Source organism: Accipiter gentilis, chromosome 32, assembly GCF_929443795.1.
Source record: "Accipiter gentilis chromosome 32, bAccGen1.1, whole genome shotgun sequence".
NCBI lineage: Eukaryota > Metazoa > Chordata > Aves > Accipitriformes > Accipitridae > Astur > Astur gentilis.
The window spans coordinates 5854006-5869885 of record NC_064911.1 but is presented as its reverse complement, the minus strand read 5'-3'; the positions used below and the strand labels follow the sequence as shown (position 1 = coordinate 5869885).

Here is a 15880-nt window from a genome sequence, read left to right as displayed (position 1 = left end):
CCTCAATCTTAAAATTGAACATATAATATCTTAATATTCTATCAGTTAAAATTTAAGTATCAACTAGGTAGAAAATGAAAACATTCACTGTTTATTACACAGGAAATCTGATCCATTACAGGAATAATGCCATCTCATAAAAAAAAGTCTTGTTTGCCTTATTTCATTTCCAAAGGATGTAAATCTCCACCAGCAAATAAGAACTCTCCTTCCCCAAACATCAGGGACAATGAAGCAAAACATGTAGTCAGAAGAAGAAAAAATACTCCAGGCATCTTAGGAGTTGAATGGTGGATATGCAGGGATAACTCAGTGTGAAGTATTTCTCCTGGGTAACTCTGAAACCTTCACATGTCCAGATTTCAGCAGGTGAGACTAACTTAGAACAAGACTACATTTATGTACATGTGCCAACTATACTCCTTCACCTAAAGAATCAGAAGACATCTCTGTACAGGAAGCAAGATTTGAAGACATTTATTATGATCCTCATACATAAGCTGAGGAGAGTTTCTGCCCATCACATCAGAACAATTTGGAGATGAAAATCCCTTCTCAAAAGCATGTAGTCTTTTTTTCTGACTTGGGTTGAAGAAATACACAATTGGACACAAGCTACAATTCTTCTCAAAAGTGTGTGTTCCTGGTTAACATTTGTCTCTGATCTTTCAGCAGATGCAAGGGATTTTAAAACACACTGCAATATATTAGAAGACTGCGGTTGCATCAAGAGTCATTCCAGCAGAGGTGGGCTGGCTGCCACTTTGCTGAAAGGTTCAGATTCTTAACAGCTTCCCCAGAATTGCAGTGCTCAAAGAACTTTAAAAGGGTTGAAAGACTTTAATTAGCAGACAGATCTAAAACTGTTCATTTAAATAAGAGTGACATGATAATATACGTTATTTCCAAATGCCAGTTTGTTTCTGTGAGCCAACAGGCAAAGCTAAGAAGCTTGATTTTTAAATATCCTGAGCTCCCACAACTGAAAAAAAGAATGTGTTGTCTGAAAGATCTAGGACTGCTGAAATGCCATTATAATTTCAGCTGTTACAGGTAGTTAAATGTTGTGGTAGCAAGCCTGGTATCATTAGCACTGTATGCAGATAAAGATCCCATCCCAAACCACTGCTTCCACATTCAGAATCCAACACTAATGACTGCAGGTGGATAACTCTGCTCACAAGTTTCGACATCTATTATTCACCCATTCTTTTGATTCTTGTGAGCTTAATTTGGCTGTGTTCAGTTACATATGGGCTGAAGCCCACCCATGATCTACTTCTCCTCGTCTCCAACTGCTTTCCACATGAGCAGTTATGGTGGCAGAAGTGTAAAATGTCACTGGAACTCCTAGCAAGGGTTGGCTTGAGAAGCCTGAACTGCCAGCAAGCACTCCATGCTTAATATATCATCCCAAGGTTTGGTTTTCACAAATCAGTGAGAAATCAACAATCCCAGAAAACCACCACTGGCTTTTAAAATAAAGACTTTAATCAGTAAATCAGGAAAAAATGAGACATGAAAAGTAATGACTTGTGCCCATGCACATGCCCAGTTTTCAACATTTTACAGGTTCTTTTTCTTTATAACTGACTAGAGAACACATTACACACACTGAACATTTTCTAATGCATAAGCATGCTCAGAATTTTTTTGAATGTGGGCTATGAAGGGTAAAAAGGGAAGACTATTCTTTGCAGCAGTGTATACATGTGCCTCAAAACAAAACACAGATACACGCACACACACACAGAGGAATATTCTTTTCCATGGTTACTGGTTTAAGTCATTCTGCACTGCTTTATAGCACCACTAGATGTCAGTTAGATCAATTTTCATAGACATGAAAAAAACAAGCAAATTAAGTAAATATTTTTATTTACATAACTAGAATTCCAGAAAAATGCTGCATGTACATCAATTTATAAGATTATCTTCAACTAGGAGATACTATAACTCTTATTTTAGACCACAGTGGTTGGGAAGAGAGGGGCAGGAGAGCCTGTGATTCCATTTTCCATTGCTTCATTTTCCAAGTAAGAAAAATTCTAACCAGAGCTCCAACTTCCATAAAAATAGCGGCACAAAGTTCAAAGGTGGTTGTGAAGAAACTGTAAACTAGGAGCTGGAGTTATATTAAAAAAGGGTGGAAAAAAAAAGTATAAAATATCCCTAGTCCTGCACATTGCATTTGCGCATCGGGTGTGGTGAAGTTCCATAAAGCAATTAGGAGGCAAAGATATAAGGCTTTCCTTCAACAGAAGGCAAGTGGTGCTTGTGTTTGTAATTCAGCTAACAGTTGTTATAAAGCCATAGCAGTCAGAGTTCTTATATGAAGCAACTGGTGTAATTAAAGGCTATGCTCATTAATTCCATATTTCAGAATCCTTTTCTCCTCTCCCCTCAAGAGCAGACATACTGTAACATTAAGTGTTATTACTGAAACAAACAATAGTTGTGCAGCTACAATGACTTTTGTGCTCTTTCCCCTTCCCCTCCAAACGGAGCAAGTGTTTGGTTGAGATCATATTCACCTTTAAGTTTTTGAAGCAAGAAAAGCCTACAGAAACAAAAAGTAACATACTTATTTTCTACTGAAAGTCAAATTAAAAAAAATTACTTCGAAATTGCAAACTAAAGACTAAAAATTAGCATTGTAAGAACTTATAATCTGTGCATTTACACAGTTATGTCCAAGGATTAAAAGCAGTTTGAAAGCCTCTTTTAGAGCAAACATTGCTGTCATTACTGAGCAAGTCCATCACACTGTAAGCATTAAATAAATCCTTCTAGAACAACTGATTTTTCAAAGTTTATAATGTTTTGTTTTCATGGTGAACAATAATTACAAATGAACATCTTGCTCAGAAAAGGGATGCTGCTTGCCAGCCAGCCTCAGTGGCTACCGTCACTAGTAAAACTTCTGTGCAAGTTCCATACTACCAATATCCAAATGCTGTTGAAAAACTGTTGACAGAGGTATTTCTGCAAATATGCATGGGAAAATCCTGTCCATTATTCTTGTCAAACAGATGCAAGTTGGGGTTTTTTTGGTATGTTGGTTGGGGTTTTTTTTTGTTTTGTTTTGTTGTTTTGTTGGTTTTTTTTATGTATATGGATTAAATGAACAAACAGGGGAGTTTAAATATTCACTTGCCAAAAACCCAGTGAGATTTATTGAGTCAGTAAATTTCAGAGACTTTTTTGAAAACCTCCTTTCATAGTTTCCTCACAACAGCAGGCTGTGGAATCCAATATTTACTACTGCTCAGTTCATAATTTTGCAAACTCTGCCACTCATCTACTGCTTGCCTGCACCCAGAGTTAAAACTTCTAGAAAATACATGCCTATTATCTGGATTAAAAACCCTAATGCAATCTATGCACTTGGATTTTCCTAAATTCATAATATTTTTAGCCTCTTAATTGGCTGAAGTTCCCCCTACATTAATACTTTTATATGTATTTTATATCATATACGTATCTGTTTAGACAGTGACAAGCATTTTGGATATGAAAATGATGTTGAAAGCACCTATTTCACTGACAAGCCCACATATGCTGAACCACCACCTATTTCTAGGTTTAAAAAGACAACACCCTTCCCCCCCAAGCATTTTTTTCTATCAAAGTATTAAAGTGATTTTGCGGAGTTGTATCCTTTTAAAACATTGGAACAAGCTGGCAAAATCTGCAATAGCACAATCATGTTTTAGCACTAAGACAATTGAAAAAGGATTACTGTATTCTGGATGCAGCAATCTGTACCAAACATCTGAAAACCTTAGTCATGAAACATTGCTTTCCAAACAGTGAACATATGCAGATTTGCAAAAACAGTAAAAACATGGTTCAAAGCTGTATCCATGAACAGTACTGAGATGAGAATAATCCTGTTTCTTGAAGCATAGAGAGAGCAGCCGAGGCTGCAACTACTAAATGACTGGTTTATAGTAACTAGAGCCTGAACAGAAGCAAAGCACAGAGAGATTTACAAGTGGGATATGAGTAAGTTTTAGGGCAAATCTGAAGCCCCTCTTTAAAACATTAACACCCATATTTACTGCCTGTTTAATCCACCTGTTTGCATCCATTTATATTCTTCTATAAGTATTTACAAACATTACTTTCCACTGTTTTTCCTTCACCATGATGATGCATAACACCCAATTCTATACACATTAAAATCCCCAAATCTTTCCCTTACAAACTCAGGGTGCAGCATAATTAGCAAATTCCACCAACTCTAGCTTTTGTCAGAAAATGCAGTTTCTCTCCATCCTTCACTCACGCTCACACTTGGTACTTGCAGTTCTGTTCAGAACACTGCAGGGAAGATTCATCTTACCTAGCCTTAGAAACCTAGGCCAGCTAAAAAACATGGGCAAAACTGTAGTAATTCACCTCAGGCTCCCTATAATACCAGTGAGGAACATACGCAATTTTAGGACAGCAGTCATCTGACCTACTTTAAATAGTAAGAGATGAGTCACAACAACAACAAAAAAAAACCAAAACCCCTATTCCTCTCCCTGCCTAAAAGTGATTCAAGGTGAAGCTGTCCACACCAAAGTCATCTGAAGTTAGATAAGGCTCATCTCCCTTAAGTGACAAAAAATAATCTTTCTAGATCTACAAACTGACCCGTTTGGCTGACCATTCAGATTAAAGTCAACCAGTTTCTCTGTTGCTCAGCTGGTTTGACAAGTCACTGTGAAACATCAGTTAGAACCATAGAAGCAACAGAGAAACCGTGAAAAACAACCTTCAGTTTAACCTTGGTAGCTAAGTAGTAATAGAAAAAAGTAGCAGAGCTGTCTTTTTACCAGGAGTAACAGCAGCAAGAGCTCCAAGATCACTTGTTCCAGCCAAGGTCAAAGGGATCTGGATCAGCTCCCTCCGTTCTTTTTCCCTCATCTTTAAGAAGGAAGAGCCTGTGCTGCTTCCTCCAGACCTTTTATTGAAAGGGTAAGTGCCACTGAGTTTCTACAGAAATAAAAGTGTGAGTGTGTGTGTGTGTGTTAACTTGTGGGACTCAAAAGTGCAAAGTATTGTTGAAGCCTGCCTAAAGGAGAAAAAGCCTCAGAAAATATTACACCTATATAAGTGAGAACACCCACAATTAAAGTCAACAATACAAAGATCCTTAAGAAACATGTGCCTAAGAGAGATCTTCCATGCTACTCTAGAAGCATGAAAAGTACTTCTGAAACTCCCTGACTTACTCATCCTCTTTTGTCTCTCCCCTTGTCATTATTTTCACATTTGTTTAATAATAAGCATCACTGCACACCAGTTACTGACACCCAGGTTCCTGAATATAACCATGTGCAGTGTTTAAAAACATTTTAATCATTGAGATACTGCTGACCATCTCCATCCTACCTATTCTCTCCCTGCTCAATTCATTCACCCTCAAAATTGACTGTAGAAGATATGCTCTTATGTTAGAAACACCTCCGCCTCCTCCCAACACTAACAGAACTCAACAACAATATTTATGTTTTAGGATGTTAAGCGAACAAGTAATCATAGAAGTTAAGAGAATAGCTATTGACATCTTATTTCACAACCTTCCTTTTGGTGGCACATTCCCCTGACATATCATCCTTATTTTCAGATAACAGACAGAAGCAGATGAACACAGGGGATGATTTGCTCTACCAATTCTTAAGCTCCTAAACTGATTACATCCATAAAATACCACAGCAGATGGACTGATGTAACAGCTGAAAGCTTTTTGCTTGGTTTCTACTATGCTGCTATATATTTTGGCAATTCTGTGCCTGAATAAGGGTTTCAGATAGGTATTAGTTAATCAGTTCAGTGTGTTCATCTAGGTCAAGATAAAAGATCAAAGCCTACTTCTTGCCACAGGTAAGAAATCTCTCACTCTAATTATTTATACTTTCTCTTTTGAGAGAAGCATTCTGAAGGTCTCTAGCTCTCCTTATTGACTCAACAGGAATCAGGATGACACAGTGAAGGCAGAAATGTGTAACTCCTATTGCCAGAGCAATATCCAAATTCCTCTGAAGATGAAAGAACATGGCTGCCCTTAAAAACCCTCAGTTTGGCAAACGTTGTCCCAGTTTTCTAGACGGGTAAGAAGGAAGACCCTGGTAATTACAGGCCTGTCAGTCTCACTTCAGCACCTGGTAAAATTATGGAGAAGGTTATTCTGGCAGTTATTGAAAAACACTTGAGAGACAACACAACCATTGGTCATAGCCAGCACAGGTTCACAAGGGGAAAGTCCTGCTTAACCAACTTAATTGCCTTTTATGACAAGGTCACCCATCTAGTTGACCAAGGGAAGCCAGTTAATGTGTTTTTGGGGGGTTTTAGCAAAGCTTTTGATACTGTCTCTCACAGTATACTTCTAGACAAACTGTCCAGCACGCAGCTAGACAAGTCTGTAATAGGTTGGCTGAGCAATTGGCTGATGGGTCGGGCTCCAAGGGTTACAGTAAACTGGGTTACATTAGGCTGGCAGCCAGTCAGCAGTGGGGTTCCCCAGGGCTCAATTTTAGGGCCAGTGCTCTTTAATGCTTTTATAAATGATCTGGATGCAGGAATCGAGCGCACATTAAGTAAGCTTGCTGACGATACTAAACTAGGAGGAGCTGTGGATTCCCTCAAGGGTAGAGAGGCCTTACAGAGAGATCTGGATTGACTAGAGAACTGGGCAATTGCCAACTGTATGAAATTTAGTAAGACCAAGTGCCGGATTCTCCACCTGGAATGGGGTAATCCTGGTTATACGTACAAACCGGGGGACGAGAGGCTGGAGAGCAACCCTGAGGAAAGAGATCCAGGGGTTTGGGTTCATGGCAAGTTGAATCTGAGTCAACAGTGTGCCCTGGCAGCCAAAAGGGCCAAACGTGTCTCAGGATGCATCAAGCATAGCACAGCTGGCTGGTCGATGGAGGGGATTGTCCCACTCTACACTACATTAGTGTGGCCCCACCTCGAGTACTGTGTGCAATTTTGAGTGCCTTGATGTAAGAAGTACATCAACCTATCAGACTGTGCCCAGAGGAGGGTGACCAAGATGGTAAAAAGTCTTGAGGGAAAGACTTACAAGGAGCAGCTGAAGTCACTTGGTTTGTTCAGCTTGGAGAAGAGAAGGTTGAGGGGTGCCCTCATGGCAGTCTACAACTTCCTCAAGGGGGGCAGCAGAGGGGGAGGTGTTGATCTCCTCTCTCTGGTGACCAGCGATAGGACACGAGGGAATGGAATGAAGCTGCTTCAGGGGAAGTTCAGATTGGACATTAGGAAAAGGTTCTTCACTGAGAGGGTGGTTGGTTACCGCAACAGGCTCCCCAGGGAAGTGGTCACCGCACCAAGCCTGCCAGAGTTCAAGGAGCATCTGGATGACGCTCTTAGTCATATGGTTTAGTTTTAGGTAGTCCTGTGAGGAGCAGGGAGTTGGTACTTGATGATTCTTATGGGTCCCTTCCAACTTGAGATATTCTACGATTCTGTAATTCTATGGATTCTCCTCCCCTTTGAAATCTCTGTAGTATTAAGGTTTAGCAACGACAGCAAAAGCATGCAAGGCATCTATCAGGTAACAACAGACGTTTCATTGTGAATTCTGCAGGAGTTGCCTCCTCCCCCTCCCATTTCCTTAATGACTGTAACTACTCTTGCCCCATGTATACTCAGGAAGAGAGACCAAAGGGGACACAAACAACATACACCTTGTTTCTTGGGTAGGAGGAGAGGACACACTTCCTAGGTGTTTTCCCATAAAAGTCTTTTTCTTTCTTCCTATATTCAGCCGTATTTTCCATGGTAATACAAAAGACACCACCAGCAGCAAATCAATTATTTCCCCAAATAGAAGGGAAGGGCATGGTCAAGTAAATGTGATCTTTAAATATAAACTTTGACTCAGAATATATACTAAAACTTGTGACCTCCTGTTCTATATAAAGACTTTTTTAGCTGCTCTGGAGTGAGTAACCAGCATCCTGAGGGTTTCTTCAATGCAAAACCTAAATTATCTTAGGTGTATAAAGGCAACAAATACCATTTGAAGGAAATGTCTGTTGGTTTTACCAGAATTTCTCACACTTATATGAAAGATACCGATATAGCTGCTTTTATTACACTTCTCTTATAAACTAATATTTTTCTTGAGTGAATTTTCAATTTTGCTAAGTACTGTAAGTTACAGAAAAGTTAATAACAATACAAAGATAATAAACAGATGAAAAAAATATTCCTGTGACACTATACCTTATTGAGTTTGCCAAGTGAAGATATAAGATCTGCCCATTCACTTGACGATTCAAAGTTTCTCAAAGCTTTCTCAATCGCTGAAGAATAATTTCTGTATCTGTAATCACCAAGTAACTCCTGCTCTTCTGGATCCATTTTTGGTTCTCATAGCAAGGTGGAATTTCCTGGTAAACTAAAACATGCATACAGTTACAAAAAGAAAACCCGCATTTAAGTTCTGGCAAACCTAAAGAACTGTAAGATAATAATAAATATGTAGAAGCACTGACAGATCACAATAAACAGGTCATCTGCTCAAGTTTCAACATAAAGTTAAAAATAATTTAACAGGCATGACTCCAGCTCCCCACTGCCTGTTTTAGAAGTTTTGCAGTCACATTTTCCTATTTATGAAATGTGTTTTTTCCTTCCATGCACGTGGATCTCTCACACAATAACAAAAAAAAAGGAATATAAAGTCTCACTGTAAACAGTCAAAGTGCTGACAAGGAGTTAGGGAGAAGTAAATAGTTTTCATAATTTATCATCTGTGTAGTGTTTTGAAAGGTTACCTGAAGCAGTGGAATGTGAAATATTTCATATCAAAATACAACTTTCCAGAGGAATCCTGTTAAAGGGCCTCTCAGCCTCCAGCAGAAGGGGCTCTCAGAACTCTATATCTCAACTTGTAAGCAGCAGATGCTGAAGTACTAGACTAAGTTGCTGTGCCAAAGCATCAAGGCATGCATTCTAATCTTCCTTTATTTCAGCAAAAAGTATCCGTATATTTTTACAGAGGAAAATTAAGTATCCAGGCCTGATTTTCTCATATTCTGCAACACATTTAGATTAAAAAAACTAAACCCCACCTGTTTTAGAACAATGGGAAACAAGTGTGGTTGGATTTTACATACTGAAAAATCACACCTTCAATCCTATGCTAGCTATGACACTAGTTCTCCTGTTAGCTAATATAAAAATATTGTTCTAGAGAGATGCTTAGGTTTAAGAATGCCAGGTTTAGGTCAATCCGTGCTACACCACCGATACAGAAAAGAAAGCACAGTCCTACAACAAAACATTTTATAATGTTCTGCAAGACATCTGCAGTCAGTTTCCTACTGTTAGGACATAAAAATAAACCTAAGTAGTCCTCTATATTCTTTTAAGCAGGTCATCTCTCACAGCACTAAAAAACCCAAATACAATCAATAATTGTTTATCGTCCTTTAATAAACAATAATAACTACATCAGTATAAGATTTTTGGTAGCAAACTCTCAGAAAATGCTGGATGCACCCAAAAAAGAGAAAAGATTTTAAATGCAGGTTTAAGCCACCTTTGCAATCCTCTGAGAGTAGGATTCAGCCATTGCCAATACAACCACTCTATGTCATCCAACCTAGATCCACCTCTATGGAGAAAAAAAAAAAAAAAGATTCTCACACAACGTCATCACAGCCATGGTTGGTTGGTTTTATTTGTTTTGCTACAGTAAAGGTTTAATTTTCTGTTTTCACCAGGTTGTATGCAGTGCTTCTCACAGCAGAGAAAGTTAAAAAACCCCACTGCCTTGCAGGGTATAACATTCATCTGGGATACAGTTATCCTTGCTCCAACAAGGATTTAAAAATTTTTTTCCCTCATCTTACATTAGTCGTTGGGCTATTGGATTGTATTCATACTCCCTAGAACAAAGCATGAGCTAGGAAGTATCCTAGCAGCTCTGTGCCAAGTCAAGAGTGCTGCCACTTTCATAAATAAGAGATTTGCCCAGAACATTTAGAATCAGGCAGCCGTTTTGCTGACAGAACACATCAAATTTCTTCATTTGTAAATGCAATATACCCACATGAATCCACTTAGAGAAGAGGAATCAATCAAATTACCAACAGCACTTAAAGATGTTCTAAATATTCTATGAAAATCATGTCTTAAAGCATTCTCGTAGCATTAAAACCTGGTCTATTTAAGTAAAATCTAATTAGGTTCTGAGAGTAAAATAGAACACACTACTCAACAACAAAAAAAACCTCCAACAAACTAATAAAACTTCAATTGGGGGGAAAATTGTCTTATTCAGTCCTTAAGACGCTTTCTTTGGACTTTGCTGTGAAAAGACAGGTGAATAGTGTATTCCCACACAGAAAAGCAGCGATGGACTTCACGGTTTAGCGTGCATTGATGTTCACCTAGCTAGGTTGCTACGTGTCGGCAAGGTTTGAAAAACCCCAATAATCTAAATATGGCACATAGATTGTACTTGTGCTTACATACAAAGGCGGGAGGACTAAAAAAAAAAAAAAAAAAAACCGAAACCAAACCAAAAGCCGCTCGCCAGTGACCTTCAGGCACGTCTTCCGAATCCCGGGTCACAAACTCCCTCGGTCAAAGGAGACGTTAACTGTTACTCATCCACTTTCGGCATCGTCTTAAGACAGGTTAACGAGCCGGCCGCTTCGCCGCTGAGCCCAACGGACGGCACGCTGCCTCGCCGGGCTGCGGGGCCTCTGCGGGCAAACCCCCCCCACACCCCCGCTCCCCGCCGTCGGCTGCCGATCGCTCCACAGCCCGGCTACGGCTTGGCAGGGCCCCCGGGTCGGGTCGGGGGGGCACGCAGCCCCGCACCAGGCCCGGCCGCGGCGGGAACGGGGCCCCTCTCAGGGGCACGCACACCCCCCCCCCCGGACACCCCCCTCCGGGCTTCCCTCCAGCCTCACCTGCCAGGCAGGGACCGCCGAGGCCGTGCCGGCTGCGGCAGCGGCGCTGACAGGGCGGGCTCTCCCTCCGCCGGCCGCGCTGCCCTCACGGCCGGGCCACCCCCAGGTGCCCGCGCGTCCCCCGCCCCTCCCCTCCCCTCCCCTCCCCAAACACGCGCCCGCCGAGCCCGGCCGCGGCGGCACTCTCCTCCCCGCCACCCCCCGTACCTGCGGAGAGCCCCGCAGAGCTCCCGGGTCGGCGGCGGCGACGACGTGTCCCAGCCCGGCGCGGGAAGAGGAGGGGGGGGGGGAGCACCCCGCAGTCTCTATGGCAACGGGAGGGAGGAAAAAAAAAAACAAAACAAGCAAAAAAACCCAACCCAACAACCCAAACCACAACCCCTCCCGCCCGGTGAGGGCCGCGCCGCAGTCGGCCGCTGGGGCGATACCACTGAACGCGGCGCTGGGGAGGGGGAAGCCCGTAGCCCCGTGCAGGAGGGCTCCGGCTGTCCCCGCCCAGCGGCGGCCGCTCTCGTCTTTACCCGCCGCCAAGCCGCCAGGGGAGGCTGCCGCTGTCGGTGAGCGCTCCAGCCAGGAGCGGGCCACACGCGCCCCCCCGCGGGAAATGGTACACCCCGCCGGCCGGGCCGGAGCGCCGAGCGCCCCCTGGCGGCGCGGGCCGAGGTGCGCCGCCGCTAGTGGGGACCGGGGCCGGGCGGCTCCGCGCTCCCCGCCAGCCCGGGGCCGTTCCCGTTCCCGTTCCCGTTCCCGTTCCCCGCCGGCATCCCGCCCGGCCGTGGAGCTGCAGGAGAAGCGTCGGGGCGGCGCCCTGCCGGCGGGCCACGCCCGGGCTGCTCCCTTCGCTTCGTGCCATCGGCCTCGGCCGGTCTGGAAACAAGGCGGCGGCTGCGCGGAGCCGCAACCTCGCGTGTCCGTGTCCGTCCCCCACGCTGGGGCGTCGCACCGGCGGTCGCAGGTATGGGCGTCCCTGCGCGGAGCTGGGCAGCCGGGGCTGCGACCTCCTCCTCCTCCTCCAGAAAAACGCAAGTTTCAGCATCTCCATTGCGGTGAAGCCAGTAAAGGCACGTTTCACAGTTTTGCCTCTGTTCCGGCTGGTTTTAGGCTTGAAGCGCTTTTGACAAATTTTGTAGACACGGCTTTCAGGGGGATTCAGCTGCCACATTGATAGCAGGGCTCAAGTGCAATATAAGAAGCCCTCTGTTCTTTACAAAGGCTTGAAAAAAACTCAATGTGCTAGATTTTTAGTATTCTTACGGCAAAAAAAGAAACTAGCAAAATACCCATGGAAAGTAAAATACGTGATCGTGCCAGACAAGGATTTATACACCGTGGAAACATGTTTAACTTCAGCTTCTTTTCTCTTTTGTTTTCTTTTTTTCCGTTTCCTCTTTCTCTTAACATGCAGGCAGAACATAATCCTGGTAGTTCAAAGTAGCTGGAAAAATCAAGGAAAATCCACCTGTTCAGTTATTCAAGATGAGATAACAGAAAATGCTAAGATTTTGATGGATAGTGTCTCAGCAACGATCTCCAGTAAGTTTTATGTTAATATACTCTTTTATTTTCCTGTGACTACCTGCCTTTCCCCTTCCTAGCTAGATTTTAGTAATATAATTTGATATGTTGTTCTTCTAGCAAATAAAAGCTATGGTTACTGGCAGCTAATAAGACTGCTTTATGCATGTGGTGGAAGGACAGAAGCAAGATGGGAAGGCAGGAAGGCTTCCACATGTGCTTTTCACTCCCCAGTTGTGTACATCTCCAAAAGCTGGACCAGGTGCCAAAAAGCACTGCTGGCCTAGCTTCAGCACGTGTTACCTCACCATAAAATCTGAGCAGTTGTTCACAAGCTTTCATACAGCCCACGTGGCTCATGCACATTCCATCCGTTTGGGAAGTCAGCACTTGCCTGCAGCACTGAGGTCAGCGTGGATGCCTGAAAGGCTGGGTAACCTCAGAGAAACGTGTAACACGTGGGAAATTTGTGTGACAAAATATTAAAAAGTTTTGCAGTGATTTACAGCTTTATTACAGACCTGTCATAATTTTAAAAGACAAATCTTCAGAAATGGGGTGGTATTAGAGCACACAGTCAATCAGGTTCTAAATTCAGATAGGGCTCTCTCCTAATAATGACCTGACCTGATCATTTGAATGTAACATTTTTCCTTAGATATACCTGACAGTAGGTATATCCAGTACCATGGGCATCAACATAGCCTAACTTTCTAAACTGCAAAGCCACCAATGTAAGTTTCAATTTCTAAATTTTAGGTTTTTGTAACTTTCAAAGGTAGTGTAGCTTAGTTCTTGGAAATAAAGGTCAGTTCTTCAAATACATGCCCTACAAAACAAACAACTCGTATTTTTGATGGTGTCCTTAACATAGAACACATATGTCCTAAAATATAGTATGTTTCTTAGGATATTTTAAATTAGTTTCTGAGGGTTTGCTATCTTTCTAGAAGTTCTTTTTCTCACAGATCTGTGTTCTTTGACTGCACCAGTTGTATATTGGTGCCCAACTACTTTCATTTCATTCTGATTTCCACCTACCTTTTGAATCAATTTGCCATTTCTAACATGAGACTGAGGTCTTCCAGAATTTCAAAGAACCAGGCAGTCAGGTGGAGGAGACAGATTCTCCTGGGCTCCTGCAGAGGGAATGGCTGCAGTATCAGGTCAGCTGCCAGCACCTGACAGAGAGGCCATGGAAGCACTCAGCCAGCTGGGAAGCTTTGATCAGAACATGCACCAAACCCAGCCAACCTCCGGATCAATTCACTTCATCTGCTTGGGTGCTTAACAAATCTATGTAAAAAATAACTCCAAAGGCTATTTTGTATCAGAGGTTTTGCTAATTCAAAGCATGCCTATCATACTAACTATTCAGGACTTTTTTCAGGAAAGGCCATAAATCTGTTTGTTATACGCACCATGGCAGCACTGCCCATGCTAAATCCTGGCCCTTGGGATGGGATCAAGTAATAGATTTACTGATGTAATCACTTCTGGAGACAGCCAGGCTGCATTTCAATCTAATGAACGTTCACATTAACTTCCACGTGACATCGACATAAATGTTTGATTTGTACTGGAAAAGTCACTCCAATCGTATATCACTTATCAGATTTTTTTATTTCTTTTTAGAAATATCCCTCGCAATTTAAAATATGAAATTTCTACCACAAAACTTTAGAATTTCTATTATTTACTGAGGGAAGTTTAGCAAGTTGCTTGCTTTCAGTATTTTATCTCCCTAGCAGAGTCTAAAACAATACATTCACAAATAAAACACCACCGGAGCCACTACTGCCGTATGTTCTCTAAATACCGTATAACTCCAATCAAGCAAAACTGACAATGCTCATCCGATCAGGGTGTCTGAGTATATGGGTATGTATCTGAAGAGAGATGGGGTAGGATTTTAAGACTGCTGAGTTACCACAACTCTAGATCAGTAGCAGGGTCCAAAGACAAGACAACAATCCAAACTGGGAAATGTGAAGTTGGGTATTGTTCATTCAGATGTAAGTCCTATGAATAGCTAACCTAGTGAAGTGATCTATAGATGATGAAAACTGGCCTCCAAGACCAGAACTTTGTCCAGCTAACAGTTTCCTTTACTGTCAGTTCCAAAATGAAGTAAAGTCTTTGCAGTACAAAAATTGAAAAATTTCCACTGTAAAACACCATTATTGTTCCTTCTCTTTTTTCATTATTTGAGATTAAAAAGCTAAGGACATTCCTATACTAATGTAAGACTGGAGTTTCAATTATATTCTGCATTTAAGTGTTTTAAGTAATACTGAGTGGCACATATAATCTAAATTTTCTTGCCATGTTTTTAGGCTGAGAGGAATGCCACAACATTCAAAGTTAGGACGCTGCCTACATGTTAGGTCATACTACTGTAAAAGATGAGTTCAATTAAAATTATCTAGGGACATAAATAAATTCTCAGAGTTTTTGTCATCTTCATTATTTATATAGGAAAACACTTAAATGGAAAATTTAAGGAAACAATGCATTCAGCTAAGGATCTCCTCTTCATTTTTTTAGGTAAATTGACCTCAAACTCTCTAGGAATGTCTACAGTGCAGTTTTGAAAACCAGATGCACTGCACTACACAGCATTGGAACCATAAGGGATACAAACACCTGGCCCACATGATAGTTGTCAGCATTGCAGGCGATCCAGATAGAAATGACCTGGTTGTAATCCCCTTTAGATTCCAGAAGGTTTAGAGGAGACCAGTCTCCTTACTGATTGTCACCATACCTTTAGATCACTGGCTTTCCAAAGCTAAGCTCTGCCGAACAGCCGGCCTACTACAGCCTTTGAAAATGACGGCTGCATTGTTAACCAGCACACTTGCACGTCTGTAGCTTCTTCTCAGAAAGTCCCAGAGGCCCAGCACACTGTTTACATCCAGCTGATGTGGCAGCAGGTACACCTTCCACTCCCAGAGTTTTGCCACTGCTGCCTGACTGTGCCACTGCTGCATAAGCTACAGCATCCCCACGAAACTGCCTCCACTGAGCTCTCACAATTGTGAATCCAATTCCTTTATTGCCCCATGTCACCACAGCTACTGCATTGCCATACGTTTTCTTTGGCTAATAAACTCCAAAGTAAAAATGGTAGTGACATGCTGTAATAAGAAAAACAGTAAATCAAGCGTAAAAGTTTTATACAGTAGAACAGATCATTACTATTTCATCCCTTTCCTAACCCTTAAACTTTAAACAATAACCACTCAGCAAGTATGCCAGAATCTGAAAGCAACAAAACACTTCAGACACAATGGACATAGAAGAGAAGCAGGGAGGCAGCCTAAAAAAAGAAGAAAAAAAAATTTTGGTTGAACAATGCAAGCTCTGTCTCAAGATCCAACCTGCCACACACGCTGTACAGTCTGTCCTCTGAG

General features: G+C 42.1%; 2 protein-coding genes across 12 annotated transcripts in view; one reads left to right on the top strand and one right to left on the bottom strand.

Moving 5' to 3' along the window:
• DOP1B (DOP1 leucine zipper like protein B) overlaps nucleotides 1-11423 on the bottom strand; it is a 54064-nt gene extending 42641 nt beyond the window's left edge. For 8 of the 11 annotated variants that reach the window (XR_007510320.1, XR_007510322.1, XR_007510324.1 and 5 more), the window contains exons 1-2: nucleotides 11157-11423; nucleotides 8248-8422 (exon numbers count right to left, since the gene is read on the bottom strand). Coding sequence is in view for 6 of the 11 variants with exons in the window: in XM_049835340.1 (XP_049691297.1) it covers nucleotides 8248-8385 (138 nt within the window). In the remaining 5 variants the exon portion in view is untranslated. Of the gene's footprint in view, nucleotides 1-8247; nucleotides 8423-9568; nucleotides 9644-10949; nucleotides 11045-11156 lie in introns of those variants that run through there. The other 3 variants (XM_049835341.1, XM_049835343.1, XM_049835342.1) reach the window with 3 other exon arrangements.
• On the top strand, nucleotides 10387-13758 carry LOC126053087 (translation initiation factor IF-2-like). The gene is made up of 3 exons (XM_049834735.1): nucleotides 10387-10398; nucleotides 11414-11904; nucleotides 12355-13758. The coding sequence occupies exons 1-3, from the start codon at nucleotides 10387-10389 to the stop codon at nucleotides 12542-12544; spliced, it is 693 nt and encodes a 230-aa protein (XP_049690692.1). The 3' UTR covers nucleotides 12545-13758.
• The last annotated feature ends 2122 nt before the right edge of the window (nucleotides 13759-15880 follow it).